The sequence below is a fragment of the Epinephelus fuscoguttatus genome, linkage group LG2, assembly GCF_011397635.1.
Source record: "Epinephelus fuscoguttatus linkage group LG2, E.fuscoguttatus.final_Chr_v1".
NCBI classification, from domain to species: Eukaryota; Metazoa; Chordata; class Actinopteri; order Perciformes; family Serranidae; genus Epinephelus; species Epinephelus fuscoguttatus.
In genome coordinates this window covers 14,830,357-14,852,545 of record NC_064753.1, presented here as the reverse complement: position 1 = coordinate 14,852,545, position 22,189 = coordinate 14,830,357, and the positions used below count along the sequence as shown (strand labels likewise).

The window sequence follows — 22,189 nt, the reverse complement described above, 5'->3', positions numbered from 1 at the left end:
AAATTTGATATATTGTTTATTCCTGCTGTAAAGTTAGGCATTTTAACATAAAGTCTATTGGTATTGACTTGTTTTTGGCGCCAGCCTTAAATGACCATTCGATGAACTGCAGATTTTGGCACTTCAGCCTTGGCCTTAAATTTTCAACCCCAGAGGTTGCCACTTGGTTTTATGATTTTTTACATTTACCAATGCATGTGTAATGAAAGACCTTCTCTTCACTGAAGTTTGCTATAATAAAAACAGCATGGTAACTAACATGTGGTCTCTCATATTTAAAGATGTGATAGACATTTTGGTTTGGAAATGAGGCTGAAATCACATGACAGTCATATACAGCAGATGAAAACCTATTCATCTGCTGTATATGACTGCAGCAGCAGCAGATGAATAGGTTTTCATCTGCTGTATATGACTGTCATATACAGCAGATGAAAACCTATTCTTGAAGTCCTGAAATACTGCCTCTCACATACATTTAACATTTTTACATACGTGCAATAACACAGTCTACTTGAACGTTAAAATCAACATTAATCTATCAAAGGAATTCCATAAAAGGTACGTGCGTCTTTGTAAAAGTCTTTGATCTGCCATATTGGCTTCACGAAACTGGCTATTATCGATCAGCTAAAATGTTCTACGCTTTTTTGCTCTCCCTTCTAGATTAATATTTCAAGTCAAACGTGGAAAGGAACGCTTTCCCAAAGCTTTTCAAAAGCCATTAGCATGTCTGAGGCATACACACACACATCAAAGGTTGAAGATATGTAAGCATTATGGAAAAGATGATGATGTCAGTTAAATAAACGCTAAATTAGGATGGATTATACACTCAATGTATGAGACTATACTGCACACCAGACACATGCTTATCAATTGCAAGCCGTTTCTGATTCCAATTTCAAAACAAAGGAAAGCCACACATCCTAAAAATCAAACCATTTCTTAGAATTGTGAAATATACGCCACCCTCAAGTGTGGAACAAAACCCTCCAGCCTAAATGTATCTGTGAAGGGGTGGTGAGAGACACTTTGATCAACAGCTATCCGTTGCTCCAAACTGAGCATATATTTGGGGAAACAAAGCACAATCTCAGCTGCTAATCCCCTGAGATTTAGAGCACATTCCCCCAGAATCCTTTGATCTCTGGAGTGCATCCGGACAGCTGACTCCAGACATACTGCACACTCACATGCACATGCATGAACAGATTTGCAAATACACGAGCGCCATTTCACTCATACCATTAAGATGCCAAATGCATGCTTTTATTCCTAATGGCACCGACAAGTGACGCTTAATCTTTGTTTTTACAAACTATAAACATGTTACTGTGTGCGTCATAGAATTCAGAGACCTGCCTGAACACATTTCATACTGCGATTTGTAGTACAATCAGAAAATGGTATTGGATGAATAATGGCTATCACTAAAGAGAGAGAGATGGAGAGGAGATGCTTTAGCCCAAAGAGGAGCAAAGTGGATAAACCTGATCAAATGTCTTCATGCCACCAGGGCTTTTCCTTACTCTAAACCACTGTCATTCTTTCTCTGTAAACCTTTCCAGGCAACACCATTCACAGACACCGAGAGGTATCCGCTCGGCTTTGTCACACAGGAGAATCTCCTCCAGCTTTTAGTAATCCATGTGACATACGATGCCGGATGTGACATTAAAGCCACCTGCATGTTCTTGAACCTCCCAGTCCCCCAGCTACGTTGATGTCAGCCCAAGACTTCCACCCCATCTTCTCATGGGAAAATAAAAAAAAAAAAAAAAATCTGAGAGCCCCTCTATGGCCAGGTGCTACCCCTCCTCCCCATAGGCTAAGGCTTTTCTTCTCTTTAGAGTGTGGCTCCAAACTTTTCTCCCAGCCTCTTCAAAGAGCAACAACAGGCCCTTGGTCCCTTGGGAGCACAGAGGGGGTAGAGCCCGGTGGGAGAGGGGCATACGTCACACAGCACGCACAAGAGGCCAGCCGGTGGGAAAAGAAAACGCACAGGGAGAGGATAGAAAGAAGGAGAGAAAGAGGAAGAGGAGTCTGCATTTGAAAGGTGCTTTCAGCTTTTAGACAAGGGCCCTCGCTTTGTGGAAACGACAAGGAGAGAAAAAGCACAACAGTCGAAGCGAAAGACGAAGGGGGCGCAAAACCTGCCATGTCTTTTATCAGACTTGGAGGCTGAGGGAATGCATTTAAAAGCTTTAGGCCTACTTCCAAAAAAACCTTTCTACTTTCAAAAAAAAAGAAAAATCAAAGGGCTGGCAACCGACTGCGAGACAAGGGGGTTGGGGGCAGAAGTTTCACTGTGATTCACTTTTGAGTTGAATTCTGTCGTCAGACGTACCTTTGCTTTTTGTCTACGCTTCCATACAAGTTGATGGAAGCTCAGTTGGAAAAAAATATAGAAGCTTTGGAATTGTAAGAGCGGCAGCTTGGGAAGACTGGAGGTGGCTTTTACTACACAGAGGATAGGGCTTCAGAGGAGAGGAGGAGCCATCAGTGTCACTACAAACACCTCCCTGCATGGCCCACTTCAAATGCAGTCTCATTTCATCAGCCACAACCATCACAGGGCCACAGGGTAAACGCAAGAAACAGATGGAGGCTAGGAGGGGAGAGAGGAGGAGAGGGGAGAACCAGAAGAGGGGGAGGGGGATTTTGAGAATAGAAAGGGGCAACTTTGCGTAGAATAACCAATAAAATAGATTATTTTTTTTACATTAAAGCCTTTACAGTCCAAGGGCTGTTTTTCCATGCAATTAATTCACATGTCATTATGTTTCTGAGCTGGTTTTTTGTGCATTCACACAGAACGTGAGTACTTTGCAAAGAGGCGCAATTTTTTTCCAGAACGAGGTTGATCTTTCTGAGCTTTGACACCTCGCATGAAGGCATCAACCAATCATATTGCACATATACTTATGTGGACGCAGAGGTTCCATTGTCTGAACCAAGACAACAAATTTTATTAGGCCTACTCCTTCCTTTCCTTCATACTCGATCCACTTCTTCCGTTATTACCTTTCACAATAAAAGCCCTAGACAAATACACTGCTTAGCTGTGTACCAGAAGGAATTTAAAAATCACACAGAGCATTTTGCTTGGAGCAAACTCAATAAAATAGCTTACAGTAGCTTAGGCTATACAACAACTTAGCCCAGGGTCTTAGCTCTGGGTCAACAGGATCACTGTATTCCCCTCTATTTGAATCAAAAACTTTTTTTGAGCAGGTGTTGCAACTGTCGCAAATTGCATCACTGCCAGTATGAATAGTTTTGATACAAAATGATCAAAAATAAGTATTTTGCATTTTCGTGTCATTTATTCATCACACACCCAGTGTGTAAAGGCCTTAACTACCAACATGCTACAAAATAAATGACTTTTCTTTCATCTGCCAAGAGAAGCAACCTAATAAACTACCCAACAGATATTTGAACTTCCACATCATAAGTCGTGAAAACCCTCCACCCAATCAATGCCTATGTCAGCAACATAATTCTACAGGGTGCCCATGACATATCAAATTTATGGATAGACGTTGACAACATGCAGTACACAGGGGAGAAAGTGTGCCGCAGCTCGCATGACCTGGATCTCATGTGTTGAGACCCACGGAGCCATCTGCCCGCACCACTCACTCACTGTCTGCCACGCTCAAACAAACGTCATCTGACATCTGAATGCAGAACTCATGAATGGGTGTCTGCATGGAAATGTCATTAGGCTCTCGAGTGCATCTTTATGTCTCAATCTATCTGTGCGTACTCGACCGCAAATTTCAATTTAAAACCATTAATGAAGACAAACTGCTGATGTGAGAAGCTCTTCAAAACAATGACTTGTATGAAACTAGCATCGCTCCTACAGGGAATATGGTTTGGAAAAGATCAGATCAAAAGAATTCCAAGCGTGGACTCCCTACTGTTGACACCCGACCCACATTCTCCTGGACCCTGGTTCAGCTGGGAGGGGGGCTCAAAGAACAGCGGCTATAAATAACTATCTCACCAGGTATTCTATACAATAAAGACAGCTTTTAAAGCTAAGAGAGTTGACTCACATTCTCTCACCTCAGAGGTTAGCTTCTGTTTTTATCTGAAAGCACAGTGGGGTCGACTTTTTGAACTTCTTCACACAGAGTGTTGAGACTTCTACTACAGTTTAAGCATGTGATACGGCGAACATGTTCTTTACAGAAAGCTTGAGATACATAAAAATACAGATAATTCAAGATTTGAAATCGTTTTGATTAGATGTAATCTTTAAGAGTGTTCACATAAGTGCTCTGCAAGTGTTGGGACAATGTCACAATTGAGTAACACTTCTTCAACAGTCATTCAACTCTAATGTGAACAAAACCAGCTGAACTAATAAACCTAGCATCAGCAATGCTGAATGCAATGCTCTGACACATATAGATGTTGTCATTATAATACTTAGCATGGTGCTCACACCACACATGCCAAATGCAAAATTACCATTATTAAGTTTGATGTTTCTTGAGCTTTAGAAAAGCTGCTGACAGCTGCTAAAAGCTAAGACAAGCCGGTGGTACTAAAGCCATGGCGGACACCTTATGGGTCGGTTTGCCTATTGGTTGGTCAATACGGCACTTTTTTTTTTTAAGCTGAGACACTTTGGTCGCATTTGGCTGCTACAATGTCGACACGGGTTAGAGTACTTACACTGGCCCTTGCTTTGGATGAGGGGACAACTGAAGGACAGAAAGAGAGAGTAAAAGCCCACCAGTCTATGTGGCCATTTTTCTTCCATTATTGTTGCTACAGTTGGTCTTTGTCCTGACGCTACTCCACTGTGATTGAACAGCTAAGTGACAGTAAAGAGCTCAGCGTTTTACCTAAAGTTGAATATTCTTCAACTCTTGGAAACCATAAAAAAGCACCGAATGTGCAGCGCTCAGCACCTCATCACACTGCTGGCATTGTAGAATTATGTAAATATGTGACACTCCCATTGCAATGAATTCAATAAATACGCTGGCCTCAGGAAAAAAAAAAGTGCACAATGCAATCAGTAGCAGATTTAGTTTATTGACTGGTTGAAGAGTAGATAGAATTTTAGTCGACTAAGATTTTTTTTAGTTGACTTACAGCCCTAATTAAAGCACACATCCTGTAAACTCTGTCATATCAGAAAAACCTTTACATTTCAGCTGCAGTGAAAATGTGTGTGGGTACAGAAACATAGAACATCTCCCCTATGCGGTGCAGATGATCAGCACAGTGGCAAGACAACCATGCAACTACAGAATACACAGCCTGTGTAAGAACTGACAACTTTTTTTTTTTTTTTTTCCCCACTTTTCCTCATTTTACAATTCAGCACTACCCTCCAGTAGTGGTGGCACCATGGTGAGAGGAAACAGAAAAAAATGCATCCGCATTCTCAGTGTGTGTGAACAGACTCAACATGGGATTGTACCATTCAGAAATCAAAGTCTGAACGCCAAAGTCCTCCTTGTGTGAACGATTCTTCCTCCGTGCATTGCTTATTCAAACTATGACTTTATAAAAGTGTAGAAATATATTCTATAACAGTCAAAATACAGAGCGAGCAAGAAGCAGACAAACTGTTTAAACTTGAAAATTAAATATTAAAGATTTTGCATGCACTTTATAATCACAAAACAGAAGGGGAAAGCACCCAAATACGTACTGATGGTGGAAACACCTTTCTTCTTTTATTCATTTTCCCTCTGAGCTATAAAAGCCATTAGGCACCCAGACTTGAATTATTTATACAAACTGAGCTCCACTAACTCCAATTTTTTTAAAAACATCCAGCCCTTTCAGCAGGAACTCCTGGTCCGTCCTGGGCCAAAACTTCACACACCACTGTTGTTAGGGAAAGCAGTGCATGGATATTACAAGGAACAAAATAATGAATGTTTGTTTTTCTGGTAATAATGTTTGGTAATTGCATGGTAATAATGTGGTTTGAAATGCCTAAATGGCCCGAAGTGTACGAGGCCCACTCAACGCATAAGCAACCATGTAAATGGCATAGCTTTTCTGCTGCGGCGGCGTCTCATGCTTTAGAAAATAAACATAGTTTCAGGTGTTTCTCATAGAGCCAATCTCCAAAGAAAGGCCTGGAGACACAGAGCTTGCAGCGAGTGGGTTCCTGTTACTATATGAAGCCGTTTATTGCAGCTTTGGGCACGTCAGGATTAGCAACTTTGACACCATGTGGGTGCAACATGTAAAGCCAGTTCCACTTGTACCTCATTCAATCCCTTGCAGGTCACACTTAACTGACATCTATAAAAGCACTACTGCCTCTCTCATCCCTATCCCACTGGGCATTGCAAAGCTATCAGAAACACCTTGCAGCAGAAGACAAAACAGTGGTGGACTTTGGACCTAACTTAGGCATAAGGAATGAGCAGATATTTCTGTTGCCTAAAACTTCCTCAAGTTTGATGTTTGCCTTCTCCTCACCAGCATACAAGCATACATCCTCATACCACAGCTCTTTTTTTTCAAGAATCCAACCCAGCATGTGCAGTTGTGTCTTGCTTGCATGATCGTTACTTTAAATGCACGGTATAACATGACCTTTACAGGAGATCTGCAGCATGCTGTGTGAGCAAAAGTCATAAAAAGCAAATGAGAAAGGAGAAAGGAAAATAACATTTGCTATTTCACCATGCAGCTACATGCTAATGATGATAGGATTCTAGTTTTTCAAACTGGCAACTAAAGGAACTTCCAAGCATTTTAAAGAAAAGCATGCCAAACAACACCACACGAGAATACATGCTCTAATGTGTTAAAATGCAAGAGATCCTGGATTCTGGGCTGCATTTAACAAAAAGATGCATTCCTGCTCAAAGTGTCTGGATTGTGGGTGGAAGAACTGATTTCCCTTTTTTTTCTTGATGGGCTCCCAATTCCTCAAACATGCTGCCTTTGAGGAAGGCCTCGCTAACCAAAGAGGCTTAAGGCTCCTCTGAAGCAATTCCAAAGGATTTCCCCACTTGACAACAACAGCACAGTGTTTACGGCAATGCCAAAATACAAAACAAGCATGACCTCCAACATTTCTCCCCAGCCTTTACAATCCACACTTGTCACCAGACTGTCACACAGAAATGCTTTCAACTCAGGCTTGATCTATTGTTCCCTTAAAAAAAAGCCTGGGATCAGTGCATAGGATGGCACCAACATTTGTTCCCTACATGAGTGGATGAGATGTCTACCAAAGGAGTGGTGACAAAACAGAAAAACAAAGGTAAGACTAGATGGTTTTTGCCTTGTGTGTGTGAATTTTCAACTTTAAGTGCAGCAGTGATTGGCAAAAATCTCCTTGTGTGACATCTGCAACATCTAACTCACATGAATATTAAAAGTTTTCCCACAAACAAAGCTTTGAGAAAGTTTGTCAGCACTTTGAAGAGTGTGACAGACATAACCTGGAGACCAAGTGTAGCCTCCTGCAGAAGATAAGGTGACATGCCTGAATGCGTATACTTGAATAAAACACCTCGTCCTAATTACGTGAATTGCGCACAAGCACCGCGAGGACACCATTTAACAAGCCTCCGTTCCGCTACTACTTCACCCCAACTACGTGAACCTCGTGGACAGACTCGTACTCACCCGTGTAGTCAAACCGCAGTTATTCTTGTGGTGACAGTCCTGTTGCTCGAGGCGAGAGCTCGTGCAATAGTATTTCTGCTTCACAAGCCAGTCGTCGATTCCCTTTCTCGCCAAACAGGCATTGACTACAAAACTGTCGCCTGAAACAAAGAAGCGCATTATTAGTAGCTACAAAGAGTCATGTCCTCGCGCTGCACTCATGTTTTCCATAAGCGGTCCATCTTCAAAGAGTCGGACACTTGGCTGTAACGCTGCTCTAACGAGCTGAGACAGCTCACTCTGGAAATTGTTTCTGCTGCTGTTCACAAACTGACCGAAATATCAGACTTTATCATAAACCATAAGGAAAATAAAAATAAGCGCGCTTACCTTCTGGACTCTCCCTCGGTTTACAAATAGCGGCTTGAGAGAAAGAAAGTCAGAAGACAATGAATAGTGTTACTCGAAAGTCTCGCAGCACCACAAGAACTATAGCTGTGATTTCTCTGAGGAGAAAGGAGCCTTACCATGTTTCGAGTGCAGTTTACCCATTTCTATGCATCGAGTTGGAGTTGAAAACCATCAGAAGAATATAATCCAGAGACAGAAAAAAGAAACCGGTTGCGATATCCAGACAGAGGAGCGTCCGTGGAGACCGAGGGCAGACTGCGCTCAGTACAGGACCGTATGACTGGAGAGCCAAGCGAGCCTTTGATCCAGAGCGCCGTCGCTGACAAGGCACACACAGCAGAATACACAACTTCCGGCCAGCACTTTCAGAATAAAAGACTTAATTGACGGGACAGCCTTAGCGAAACAAAAGTACAGATGAGATGTAGCCAACTACTGTTAAGTCTTGAAAAGAAACAAATAGCTTATATCATAGCTATGATAGCCCTGGAAATTATAAATCATAAAACCAGAGAAACATTGTTCAGTGAGCCTTAATGTTTTTTGTTGCGAAGTTAATTTACCGTAAACTTAGGCAAGTTGCAGTTAAACCATCTGCTTAAATCAGCCGTTTCAGAAACAACTCCACAGCAGTCAATTTCGTTTTATGTCATTTTTTTTATTATGACAATTAATGTTTTAACTTCCGGTGTTGATTGACTTTTCTGTCTGACTTGACGCAGCTCGCTCAGCTGTCTCTTCAAAGCGCAGATGGAGTGTCAAGAAGACCTTAATTTCAGTCGCCGACATATCAGCATTTACACCTCACCCACATTGGAAACAAGTACATGTGAAGACACTTATTGTTGTCTGTGGTTCCCACAACTGAGGTCTGTGGGCTTTCCGAGGTTTGCTGCAGAGGTCCCAGGACATTAACAGATCCGGGACCAACCACCTCAACTTAAATAAGACAAAATCACTACATGCTGTTTGCAACATTTTAAATGAGAGCAAATAAAATTAGCCAAACGAGAGTTAAGATATAAAGAGTTTGCCTCATTGGAGCAGCATTGATTATTCTTCTTTAATTGATTCAATTACCTACATGTAACACCACAAAGTAGCCTATTAGTGACAATATATTTTCTATAATTAATCATGAATGAACACCCTTGATAGAGCATGCCAGCATAGGATTAAATGACTGTGTGGATCCTCTCATGACCTATAAAGTTTCTCATTTTTGTGATAAATCGCACCAGCAAAAATCCTCTCAGATGAGCTTCCTGGGGATAAAATCATTATCACACTGGGTGCTGTGGTCAGCATGTGTCTGTCTGTTTGGGGTCTTTGACATGAGAATAAGGTTTAGGAATCAGAGTCTTATTAGACTGAGGCAGCAGATGAAAGCAGGCTAAGATTCTTTTGAAGTCTTCAATTATATAATAAAAGACAGAAGCCACTGTGCCATGTGTCATGCCACGCTGCAAGTGGCTCAGTGCAACAGTAATTCATACACACTGTGGGCATCATCATGTGAGGAAGCATTGGTAAAGGTTCAGAAATTCTACAGAGAAACCACATCACTGTTTAATAGTTAGCAATGCATGATCCAAACATGAATCAAGTTTAAGAATTGTGCATGCATTCTTTTTTCCAGTCTTTCATCTGTGACTGCTGACTGATCCCAGAATAGCTATATTGTTCTTTCTCACTGAAATGCAGTGAAAACCAACCCTAAAAGAGAAATTATTCATGCTATGATTAGGGGGAAATGCATATTAAAAAGTGTATCAGTACTATCTTTATACATTTCTTGCCCTCTGTTTTTGTGGATATAAGAGGAAGACTAACTTTGATTCATAATGTGTTTTCTTGAGCATTTACACCCAAAGAATCTCAATTTCACAGTAGCACTAGATATGAAAATGAAATATTGGTTATAAATAATATAGGGTGGGCGGCACGGTGGTGTGGTGGTTAGCACTCTCGCCTCACAGCAAGAGGGTTGCCGGTTCGATCCCGGGCGTGGGAGCCCCTCTGTGTGGAGTTTGCATGTTCTCCCCGTGTCAGCGTGGGTTCTCTCCGGGCACTCCGGCTTCCTCCCACAGTCCAAAGACATGCAGATTGGGGACTAGGTTAATTGGAGACTCTAAATTGTCCGTAGGTGTGAATGTGAGCGTGAATGGTTGTTTGTCTCTATGTGTCAGCCCTGCGATAGTCGACCTGTCCAGGGTGTACCCTGCCTCTCGCCCGATGTAGCTGGGATAGGCTCCAGCCCCCCCGCGACCCTCAAGAGGAAGAAGCGGTTAGAAAATGAATGAATGAATGAATAATATAGGGTTTGCTGCAGCATTTCCAGAAGGTTTTTTGTGTCTGTGCATTATGTGTATAAAGTGTCATGTGTTTTTAAATTTCAAATAATCAAATAAATCACCCAAAACGAAGTGTCATTGATGTACTGTAATTAGATTTTATAATATAACAGCACATGTTTCACATTTCAGTGCATCAAATAGTTCATCTTCAAAAACAGTCACTTAAATACATTTGAATAACACACTTAGCAACAAATTGTCATCAAAAAGGTTTTCTGAGGGCTGTCAGCCAGTGCAGCTTGGTGGGTGTTTTTGTGTTATCAATCAAGCTGCAAAAAAACACGCCATGTTTTTCAAATGCTGGGTGTCTAATTTTAGATCAAAACTCCTCTGTTGTCATTTCTGTGTCATGGTGTATTTTTCCTTTTGAGTCTAAAAACAGCAGATTAAAATCTTTGGGGAGACTTTGTTCAGTTTTAGGACATAATCTCAAAACTCAACATCTGTAAAAGCAAACAGACTTGTTGAGGAGCTGCTTCAATGACAAAATGGCTACCACATGGTTGGGTGGTATGGCCTCTAATGTTGAAGTTTACAGGCCTGGTTTGGCATCCAGACAGCAGTTAAACATCCGTATAAGACACAGCAGCAATTTGCCGTCATAGAGCCTTGTGAGATTTCTGCACATGGGCGCAGGAAGGTGGGTGCTGAGGGTGCTGAAGCACCTCCTATTGACAAGAGGTGGAACAACAGTCTGTAAATAGTTATGGGCTATTAGACCATAATTTATGGGCTATCGAAACATTTGTTTTAAATTTTGAAGAGTATATGATAAGAGGCCTGTCAGAAAATAAAAGAAATATGTTCAATGTGTTCAAAGTTTGCAAATTAAGATCAGCAGCAGATCAAAGTGTGACGGTCAGGGTCAGCTAAATTTGCAGTAGTGAACCAGCTGAGACAACCAGAAAGTTGCCAGGACAGTTTTGCACCTGCTTTTCATATTCATAAAATATCTTGGATGCAAGGGATTTTCACTGCAGGCGCATTGCAGTCAGGATGGAGTTTTAAAGCAACTAATGATGGTACAGATGACGAATGGATAGATGATGTGCCTAGGGAGCATGAGTGGCTTCAGCAAAGAGAAAACTGGATGTCCGACTCCATTAAAAATAAGATAGTAGAAATTTTGTCACATTCAATCCAGATCTAAATTGCGTCTAAAGCGACGGAACACAGGTCACACCAACTAATGTTTTTCTGTATCTCCTCAGTAAGTGCGTGCACGTACATAGTCATACATGCATATTTATATTGTGCAGCACCCCTCAGCGAAAATATAGCCTTACAATTGCTCTCTGCATGGACAGTCACACAGACCTGAGCTGATGTGCGATTGTGACAAGGTAACGTTTGGAACGTTTATACTTTCTGCGAGTTTCGCCTTGTGGCAAATCAATATTCTCCCAACTATGGGGGGCAGCATATCAAAAACTCGCGTCCATTTCCTCTGCTCAGGGACAGGTGAAAACCCATCGCACAGGGCCCCAGCAAAGGGGCATGTCTGATGATGTGATGTCACTTCATCTGTGTGGACACTTGCTACCCTTGCAAATGTGTCAAGCATAAATCAACGTTGAGTTCTCTTCCATGGTAGAAAAAAACACACCAATATTCTCCTATAAACTCCTACAGTATAAGTGCTCATGTCTCTGGTATTACCACTGGAGGGAAATTTGCTAACCAGCACTGAAAAAACACTCAGAAAACACGAAAGGCAGAATCTGTCAATGTGTTGCGGTACCTTTGTGAGTATTTCATTTGGTTCTATCAACAATCTCTAACCACACCAGAAACTTGTAGGAGAACACACAAGTAGCCCATGCTGACCAATCACAATTCTTGCAGTCCCCATGCTGTCTCTGTGAAGTAGCCCTGACGTACATTTTTGTTATGGTGTAGCCTACAGCACTGATAAGGAGCCTACACATATAAACCATAAGCTGTGCAACACCTTAACGCACAGCTATAAATCCAGCTCTAGCAGTCATGGAGTTTAGTACATCACCTACCTGCAGGAGAAGTCCTATAAATTCCTGCACATAGTTAAGCAGCTAATAGCCAAAGGTGACATATGCAAATATAACTGAGTTGGGATGATTTCTCGAGAAGTCAAGATCAAAAATGTAATCTGGCCCCAATTTTCAGTGGAGGATTTTCACATCTTTGGGGATGTGACTATACACTGGACATATGTCTCTAATGCAGCCCTCCAGTTGCATTTCTACTAAACAGTGGTTTCCGCATCCTGACTCTATCATCACATGTTGTACCAAGAGGAATCAGACTCCCCTTTGAACTAGTCTGCCACAGACACACAGATGAGCTTGTTATTATAGCAACTCGCCTGAATTTGCTGGGAAAGAAGGCCTGTCCCTCTGACACACTTCCTGTCCTTTGAAGAGGCCAACGGAGAGATGGCTTTGCGGGCCCTATTTCCAAGCTTCGCCTTTGATGCCTGCGAGAGAGGAGGTGGCGGGGGTTTAAAGCTAAAGTTCCATCTCATGGACGTGAGCCCCCAAACCTCCAATCAATCCCCATTATGGTGGGATGCAATTATTTTAGCTTGACACCTCATCAAATTAGAGAATAAATGAAGTAAATATTTGGCTCTTATTGAGGCATTCGTCAAATCCAGTGGAAATGTGTCTCCTGAATTCGGTTGAGCTTCTTCTTTTATGGTGGAAAAGCTTTACAGAACAAAAGCTAAATTCTTTAGATACCTGCCTGATTGATGTAGGTATTTATTGACCTGAGGGAGCTCCTACCTTGGTGGCCAACTCCGGCTCATTCCACCATAAAACTCAGCATTCTCCCTGGAAACAGACATAATGGGGGGCTTTCAGGCGGCCAGATTGGGGGGGATCTAATGGTTTGTCTGTGTTTATGTCCTTGTAACAATGTTAGGGGCCTGATGCCTGGAGAGCCCACCGGAGGGAATGCTGCCTGGTGGTGAGGAGGGGGATGTGAGGCATATAGCGGGAGAGAGGAGCAGCTGCTGGGCGCTTAAAGCTCAAACATGTGACTGTTGCCTTTATCTTGAGGAACAAAAGGGCATAGATGTTATAAAGGGCAGAAGACAATCGTGACTGAAGTACAGTGTTGATTCCTGCAGCGGTGGTGACTCAGCCCATTGTGGTGGCCCAGCGTGTGATGTGTCAGGCGAAGGGTCTGCAGGGAGGGAAAGACAGCCTGGCATGCGTTGGTCATTCTGAATACTGGGAGCAATGGAAATAGCCTGGATTCACAAGGTCCTTGGACACATTGTTGTATTTTGAGCTTTTACACAAATGCCTTGTTGCTAAGTGGAGTAAAATTCACTGTCAAAGCAGATGCAACCAAATACTTTTAATGATACCTTTGATGTATTTATTTAGCTTATACAAACTATCAGGCAGCAGCTCCCTCCCTTGAGGGCATTTAATGCTCCGTAAGACCATTTCAAACCATTTTATATGGCAAATGTATACAAGAGAAATAACACATACACCCATCACAGGCACAAATGATGTGGTTTAAACATTTTACATTGGAAATTGTTATCTAAATCTTGTAATGCACATAGTAATTAAGACGACAAGTGTTTATAATAATGGGTTGTGTATGTGTAAAATAGTGCAGTTTCAGTAAATTTAAGTGTAGTTATCAAACATGCTTTAAAGCTTGTTTTGGTCTCAATTTGTTTCGTCATATTAACACAAAAAATAATTAAACTGCAGAGAAATTACAATGAAGGTGGTGAGACTACACTGTATGCAAGCATCAGAGTTTTAAAAAATGTTGCAGATGAGATTTATCTTAGCAAGATTCCTGAAATAAGCTTGCTTATGCCATATTTTACATATGGCATGGTTTGTTTATTGACTGGTTTGTAGTGTAAAATAGGGGAATCCTTACCATCCCACTTAAAAATTCCTTTTTATCCCAACAGCGGCATGTAAAACTCTCGTAACAGGGCCTTAAGCCCACTGATTTTTCTTCTTTGGCAAAATGTGTCTACAGTAAAGCTGAACAGAGCAAGTGATGTGCGGTAAATAAACATACACTCGAGCAGACTTTCAGGCACGCCGCTGAACGACTGTTAATTTTTCCAACATTCAAAACTCTCCAAATTTAGGCCTGTATAATCAATACTTTCTGCTTCTGTACTTCTCTTTACTATCTGCACTCGGCACTGGCTGCTTTTTTGAAGCGGTGGGGGTGTAGCCCCATCCAGAACGAGGACACAATTAGTGTATTCAGCCGAAAACAGTGGGGTTCCCCCTTTGATGTGGGGATCAAATGAAGGAGCTGTGTGTTTTTGTCCAAAATGACAGGCTTGCCAGGTTTACTAATGGGTAGCTAATAGAAAGAGAGGTTTATGATGCTCATTAATTACACAGTCTGTCATGTGTTGGAAGGGTAGAATAGAGGAGATAGGGGGAAAGAAAAAGAGAGTGGGGTGCAGCAGAGGAAGCAGGGAGAGGAGAGTGGGGGCGGGGGTGAAAAGAGGGATGGGTGTATTCTGAAAGGGGGGAAATTGGAAATGAGTGGAGTGAAAGAGCAAGGGCAAGGAGAAGATCTCCTAAGAGATCCGCACAAAACCTGCGCTGATGGAAAGTGAGAGAGAGAGAGAGAGAGAGAGAGAGAGAGAAGAAGAAGAAGAAGCAAAAGAAGAAGAAGAGAAAGAAAGGGACAGGAGGAGATAAAATAATCCTTTCCCAAGATAAGAGCAGCCACCAAGACAGGAGCTTCAAAGAGCAGGAGACACTCTCATGGGAGCATGCCATAAACCTTTTCCTCATCTTCAGAGGAAAATTCAGTCCCTGATCCAAACACGCCCCAGCTCTCAGCACCCACCACCCTGCAGGTGTCCGAGGCCCGGCGACTCCTGGGGTGGCGTGCACACTTCCAAGCAATGCTGCCTTTGAACTGCTTGGACTCACGTGGAGTGGCGATGGTGATCTGCACATAAGGTGCAAATGTGAATAGTTAATGAAGAGAGAAGAGAAAAAAAAATCAGAGCCTGTCACTCCCACCACAGGGAAGACTAGTGATCTCTGCTATCAGCTTCAACCAGCACAACTCCTGTGAACCCACTGTAGACGCAGTTTGTCATCTCAAGCTGAGCCGCTAACAATGCCCTTGCCAACAGTAGCCTATCCTTAGTGACAGAGTAGAGGTGTGACTTGTGGGATGTTGCTAGTGGATGTAACAATGGGTTTAGAGTAAACGAGGCTGTCATTAACACTGAGCCCGTCCAGTGACCTGTGAGAGACCAGGCTGCTCTCATCCCCACAGGACTGGGCACCAGTGGGGCCACTCAGCCAGACAAGGTTTATTTAGCTAAGCTCGGAGTCTCCCACACATAGAGGCCTGCACCGCCATGGAATTCATTATCCTGGGCCGTTAACGGGCCGCTGGTGTTTTGAATAGTTTCTGCAGGCTTTGAAATTGCACTCTCTGCTTGGGTTCAATCGCAGAGGCCACGATCAAATTGCACTGAGTGTTATATCATCTTCAGGGCATTCGGCTTGAGACGTGAGGCTGGGGTCCACACAGGAAAACAATGGCAGGCTAATACCCAAATATTTAGCAGCACTTTCCACAGCGAGGAGGCCTGTTTCGGAATAACACAGCTATGGCTTGGCGCAGTGAGACTCTAGGCTCTCATTGCAGAAAGGCTTCCTGTCCACAAACCTGTGACCTTTCACCCACAGATCCACAGAAAAACAAGCCAGACAATTTCTCTCTCTTTTTGGGAGAACGGAAAATCTAAAGACATAACTTTACTGATAAGTATCACACTACCAGGTTGACCTGATTCTCTTGTCACAGCTTGACAGTGAGTATCATGACTCATCAGATTTGCCATTAAACAGGTAAAAGTTAGTTTGTTGTTGGGAAATATTCAACACAGTCTTTGTTGTAAATGAGGGTATTTCATGAAGATGTAGAAGTACAGTAGAAGCCACCAAGGTCACCCATCCCATAGATGTGTCCTCCAACCTTTGCAAAACATGTAAAATACTTCAGAAATGACAAATCGATTCTTTGTTCAACAATAACTTCTGGGTAGAAAAATCCCTGTGTCGCATACATGAAATAAAATGGCACTGAGCAAATGCTGCCTCAACTGGTTAGCCTTCAGCCACCTAAAAAGAGGCCCACCTCAAAAAATCAATATCCATTATGTGAATGACATAAAATATTTTCACTGCTTTTCCACAGCTGTCAGACAGACCTTAAGAGTATAGTAAGTGAAGCCATTATCTCAAGACTCCATTGCCAAAAACAGTAATTTTACAAAGCAGAACACAGGAGTTGCTGATCTACCAGTGCCTCGATTGTTTTAGAGTCTAAGGCAATGTAGAGAAAATATAATGAATATAAACCAATGTTAGCTTTTTAGCAGCACATTGTGTAGCATCTGTGCCTCTAGATTTTCTGTATCAAAGACAGCTACCAAAGTGACACAGTGCATAACAATAAACACGGTCATGTTTAATAAACATTAAAGTTATGGCTGAAAATGACAACAGAAATGTACAATTTTACATATCTCAGATCGCGATTAAAATCAATTGCCAGTTGTTTACGCAGCAGTGACTGTTGTTGTTAGCATGATCTCACAGTGATTCAGTCTACACTGGAGCTGTCAAATAAGGTGAAAAATGTCATGCTACTTCCACATTAACATGTTTTCTTTATGCTCTAGCACCATTTCAGAAATAATCTCTGTACACGTATGAAGACACATGACCATTTACGTACACTGGGCATGTGTATGCCAGTGTTAACAGGGAGCAGATTGTCTCTACTCAACGGTTGGTTGCTTAGTTCCAGAAATTACTACGGAGGAAAAAAAAGACGAAAGATTCCTTTGCTTGGACCGATGAAGAGGGGGAACAGCTACTGAAAGCAACACATGACTATTAGGTGTTCGATGCAGATGAAAGCAGTGATTGGGAGTTACTGCAAAGCAGATACGGCAAAAATATTAGAGCGGTACCAGGATCATTATCGATCAAGGGAAAGGAAAGGAGTACCCATACAAGAATGATGAAATTACAAAATGTGTGTTTTGGCTTGACCAACTGGGAAGCGACATGGATGTATGTGTCATCATTTTCAAAAGTCTCCGTCTAAAGGGTTTTAAAAAGTGTGGACATTAGGCATAAAGGAGCAATAGTCAGGTGTTTTAAAACATAAACCTATTTGTGTGGATGTAGCATTACAGGCAAAAGGCCAACAACATATGTGTAAAAAAGATACCTCAGAGGTTTATGCAGCTTAAAAAATTGCCATGATAAGTTGGTTTTATGTATCTTGACAGAATACTCTGTTGTACATTTTACTAAGAGATTCATTCTTGGGAGGAACAAGAAATTAAAGCTACAAGAAATTATTTAATTCATTTCACACAGCGTTATTCCCGCCTGAATGAACATAACACTGCACTTTACACTTCTTTAAAGAGAACAGAGCATTGCAATGAGAGGTGATCAAGTACATTTAAAGACTCATGCATTCACTGATCTTACTCAACAGAAAAATAAAACATCATTTGAAGCACTTTCTGAGCAGAACTCTTCCAAAGAGCATTTCACAACATACTGTTTTGACATTGTTCTTTTTATGTGTTTACTTTAAAAAAAAAAAAATCTTGTAAAGCATATCATTTAACCAGACAAAAGCTACAGACTGCTGTCAGCAGGAACAGGCATGCCTCAAGCTGCATTGTAAAGCAAGTACTTAAAATAATTTTTCCACAACAATAAAACATTTCTGAGTTGGCTCATAGCCACCCCCACAGAATTCTGCCTGTAGCTGCTTGGCAAGAAAGCAGCGAGGACATTTCAGAAGAAAGGCAGTAAAAGCAACACTAATTCTTTACTGGCTGGTTTTTACCTCAATAAAATGTTTCAACGACTGTACGTTACAATGAACAAATAACTAATAAAGCATATTGATTCCTTTTATAGCACTGTTTCTGGCACAAGCCAAAGTAGTCTTAAGTGCCAGACTCAACACTTGAATATGGTCCGACTGTAATGACAAAACAAAGTTAGATTTCAAGTTTTCAACTCTAAGCAGAATTCTTTCTTTCAAAACAACTTTCATGGCTTCAGTCATTATGTGCTGAGGGAAAGGACTGGAATAACACTAGAAAGCATCTGCTTTTCCCCCCATTACATCCACATTATGGATCCTGTGACTGTACTGAACATCTCCATGAATGTGTGCAGCTCAACAGGGTTGTGCTTTGGAAACAACAGATATGGTACTCACCAATTTGCCTCAAAGCTAAAGAAAACAACTCAACATACAGCTCTGTCAAACAGCAGAGCTGTGAGCTACATGCTAGCATCAGTATGGCAATACACTTATAATGGATTTACTAGGTAAAACGTTCAGGCTACTACGTTCATGTCCTAGTCCAGCATGTTAGGATGCTAATATTTGCTAATTAGCACTATACACAAACTACATAGCGTTGATAGGAGTGTCATCAGCCAGTTACTTTACTTTTTTTACTTAATGATGCTATTAACAGTAAATTAGTCTGTGAGGAACATGGATGTAAATTTTGTCAAGATGTTTCACCCCAGATCAAAGTGATGGGTCAACTGCCTAATGTAGCCTAATGAAGTATTAATACTTTGTCACAGTATTTTCTGGGATTATCTGTGTCTTCCTTTCCTTCAAGTTTTTGTATTTCTATTTTACTAAAATCATTTTCTAAATGAAATGTATATATTTATTCAAATTTACCCCCAATAAGTTTCTATGTATTGGAATAAAAGTATTTTACTCAAATTGTACTCCAGTATCTATTTATTCCTGTGTCCTAAGCATTTTTGTTACTTTGTTTCCACAGAATAAAATTGGAAGGTTTGGGGAATCAGCGATCCCAGCTTTCAAGTTAGATCATAGACTAATCACATAAGGGCAAGTGCAAACAAGAGCTCTCACAGCTCACAACTAACAAATGACTTTGGCTACCTGTCAGAATAGATGCAACATGCAAGCGGCTACATTTCACTGGACAATGAGACCGATTTCATGATAGAGGCAGAAAATGGCGTCCCACAGCAGAGAGGGCGAGTAATGATTAAAGGAGATAAAGATTTGTGACAGGTACTCTAACTGTGGGGTGACTGCTCCACCGCACTGTGTCAGCCCTGGATAATCAAACGTTTTTCTTAAATTCTTAATGTTGGAAAAAAAAGACCTTGTTTTTCTTCAAGTGTAATGTAGGCTTTATTTTTAAGGTGGTATACATATTGAGAGGAAATAATCTTCTCAATCCTCAGAATTCTGAATGCTTGCTTTTTTATTACTGGTATTTACTTATACTTTTACTTCAAATACTTCTTTACATCTAATATAATAAAATTACTTTTGATACTCATAAGACACTTCAAGACTTTTACTCAAGTGATATTCTAATTGGCAACTTTAACTTTTACCAAAGTCATTTTCTGATAAGATAGCTGTACTTTTACTCAAGTATGGCTTTCATGTACTTCACCAACCACTGGCATCAAAAACGTCCCGCTGTTAGCGTCTCTAAAATTGGTCAAATTATTTTTTGAATGCCAGATTAAAGCTGTTTGAAATTTGCTAAGTGTATCTTCACACTGGGCTGAAAATCTGTTTGCCTTTTCCCTCTGATCCACTGTTTCAAGTCTGTTCAGAGAAGTGGGTTCTGTTGCACCTGTAGTCACTCCTGCCGGTGATGTCACAGTGTACTGACCACACCCTGAGTACACTTTCAACACAATTAGAGCAAGGTTAATCATGTTAAACCACAGGGGGTCAAAACAAGACTTTAAGCTACCATTATATTGTTCTTTAAGAGAGGCCCTCTTGTGCCCATAAGGCTGTAGTTTAATTTCTTGGATCAGCTGGTAAACTGTGGACGGTCAAAGTGAAAAAGATGTTACTTTTGAGTTTCTCTTCAACCAGGCATTTCACCCTTGATGAAAGCAGGACAATGGCTGGAGCACAACAGGTATGTCTTAATTATTAATTTATGTCTTAACTATTATTATTGGCCACTCTGGGTATGTGGGAACAAGTTGTGAACACTGGTATATTAACACCTTTTAAGTTGATATTGCAAACTTCTTAGAAGTAGTTACATCCTTACACATCAAGCTGTTATGGAGGAACATTACCATTCTTTTTTTCTGGCCATTTGATGAATGTAAATCCAACACTCACTTTTAGCTCTGTTTTTGGTCTCTACCTACTCCTGAGGAGAATACCTGTCTCTTTAGCTGCTATATGTTCCACCAGCTAGTAGCTCACTGTGTCTGTCTGCTGATTGGTGTTGAACCAATTCTCTGTACAGTGGGTTTTAGAGCTTTTTAATGAAAACAGCTCAAAACTCAAAAAAGTTGACTTAACATACAAAATATGTCAAGCTCCCAAGGGATGAATTTTTGTGTCAAGTGAGCATAAAGTTTTTATGTCATTTTGACAATGTGCTGCATTTGTGTAGCCTTCACATTAATATTTAGTTTCATGGTTGGATTGGGGTTTACAGTGTAGATCGTGTGTTTCACTATCCCTGCATGTATTCAGGCTTGTACAGTTTACAGTGACATACATGGACTGTGTCCTCCACAGGAGGAAACTGTTGCTTCCTCCAGGAGCTGATCAAACACTCTCGAACCAACCTGGCTCTTCACAGCTCACCCCACAGATGTGTGCCTCCAAGGGTTTGCGTGTCTACTGCCTACTTTACAAACAGGACTGATTTTCCATCCACAGTTTATAAAGCTGGCTGGACCTGACAGCGCACATACCCTCTGAAGAAATTGCTCTCTTTCCTACACAATGGTGACCAAGGTCAGCTGTTAGTCTTCAAATAGACCACCATCAAAGACATTCAATTCTGCCTGCGCCAGTAAATGACCATCCACAACTTGCTTTCATCATGAGAGGGGGCATTACCTGCAGGGTCACATTGCAGAGTAAATCCAACATCTAATTCAAAGAGGAGGAATTATACAAGTACTCTACATTATTGCTCAAGTAGGGGTACAGCTGTAGGGAAAAGTATGTGGCTAGAAAAGAAAAACAAATAAAATAAGACAAAATCTTCGTTTGTCAAAAATCATTAAGCATCCTAAATATTTAATCTTCTCTAAGATGAACAAACTGATCATTTTGGCATAAAAAATCATGTTTTACATACAGGTACACTTGTTAAGTATTGTCAGAGATGTACAAAGATGTTCAGTGCATTGATGCTTGGTGTGGCTGTGAGAGGGCCCTCGGCTGAGAAGAGGGGGCAGTCATCCAGTGATGCGTTACGTGAGATGCTTTTCAAACAGTGGGTGAACTGACCCCTGAAGCCGGGTCACCGCACGATGCCCTGATGTCCAGCGAGGCTCCACCCTCTCCTGTGAGAGGAGGCAGTTGGGTCTTCACAATAAGACAATTCATCTCTGTAATGAAGTCGTGTTCCCAGAGAGAGAAAGGCTGGTTGGATGGATGGCTGACAGTCCAACGACTGGCTCTGAAAGTGGGGGTGGGGGTGAAGGTAAAGGGAGAGGGGGTGGAGGGTCCAAAGAGGCCAGTGATGTCATCCTGCTGGAGGTTGCACCATTCGTTGCCTGATGGTACAAGGAGAAAATTGGGAGTGGAACAGGAACTGGATCCGGTGACTTTTAAAAATTGCAAAGTAAGACATATAAAAACAATTTCATAATGTAATCATGGACTACAGCATTACATTGATTTCAATAAAATCATACCCATATATCCTGTGATTTATTAAGATAAAATAATTTGAAGAAACGCATGACTTCTTCAAACAA

At 41.4% G+C, this 22,189-nt stretch overlaps 1 protein-coding gene and 1 pseudogene across 1 annotated transcript in view; both read right to left on the bottom strand.

The window, feature by feature from the left end:
• Window positions 1-8,402, bottom strand: part of nkd1 (NKD inhibitor of WNT signaling pathway 1) — a 44,376-nt gene extending 35,974 nt beyond the window's left edge. Inside the window, exons 1-3 of the mRNA XM_049602055.1 lie at window positions 8,139-8,402; window positions 8,002-8,034; window positions 7,633-7,772 (exon numbers count right to left, since the gene is read on the bottom strand). Coding sequence (XP_049458012.1) covers window positions 7,633-7,772; window positions 8,002-8,034; window positions 8,139-8,163 — 198 coding nt within the window. The 5' untranslated portion in view covers window positions 8,164-8,402. The remainder of the gene's footprint in view (window positions 1-7,632; window positions 7,773-8,001; window positions 8,035-8,138) is intronic.
• A 6,726-nt stretch (window positions 8,403-15,128) lies between these two features.
• LOC125879495 (uncharacterized) overlaps window positions 15,129-22,189 on the bottom strand; it is a 31,799-nt pseudogene continuing 24,738 nt past the window's right edge.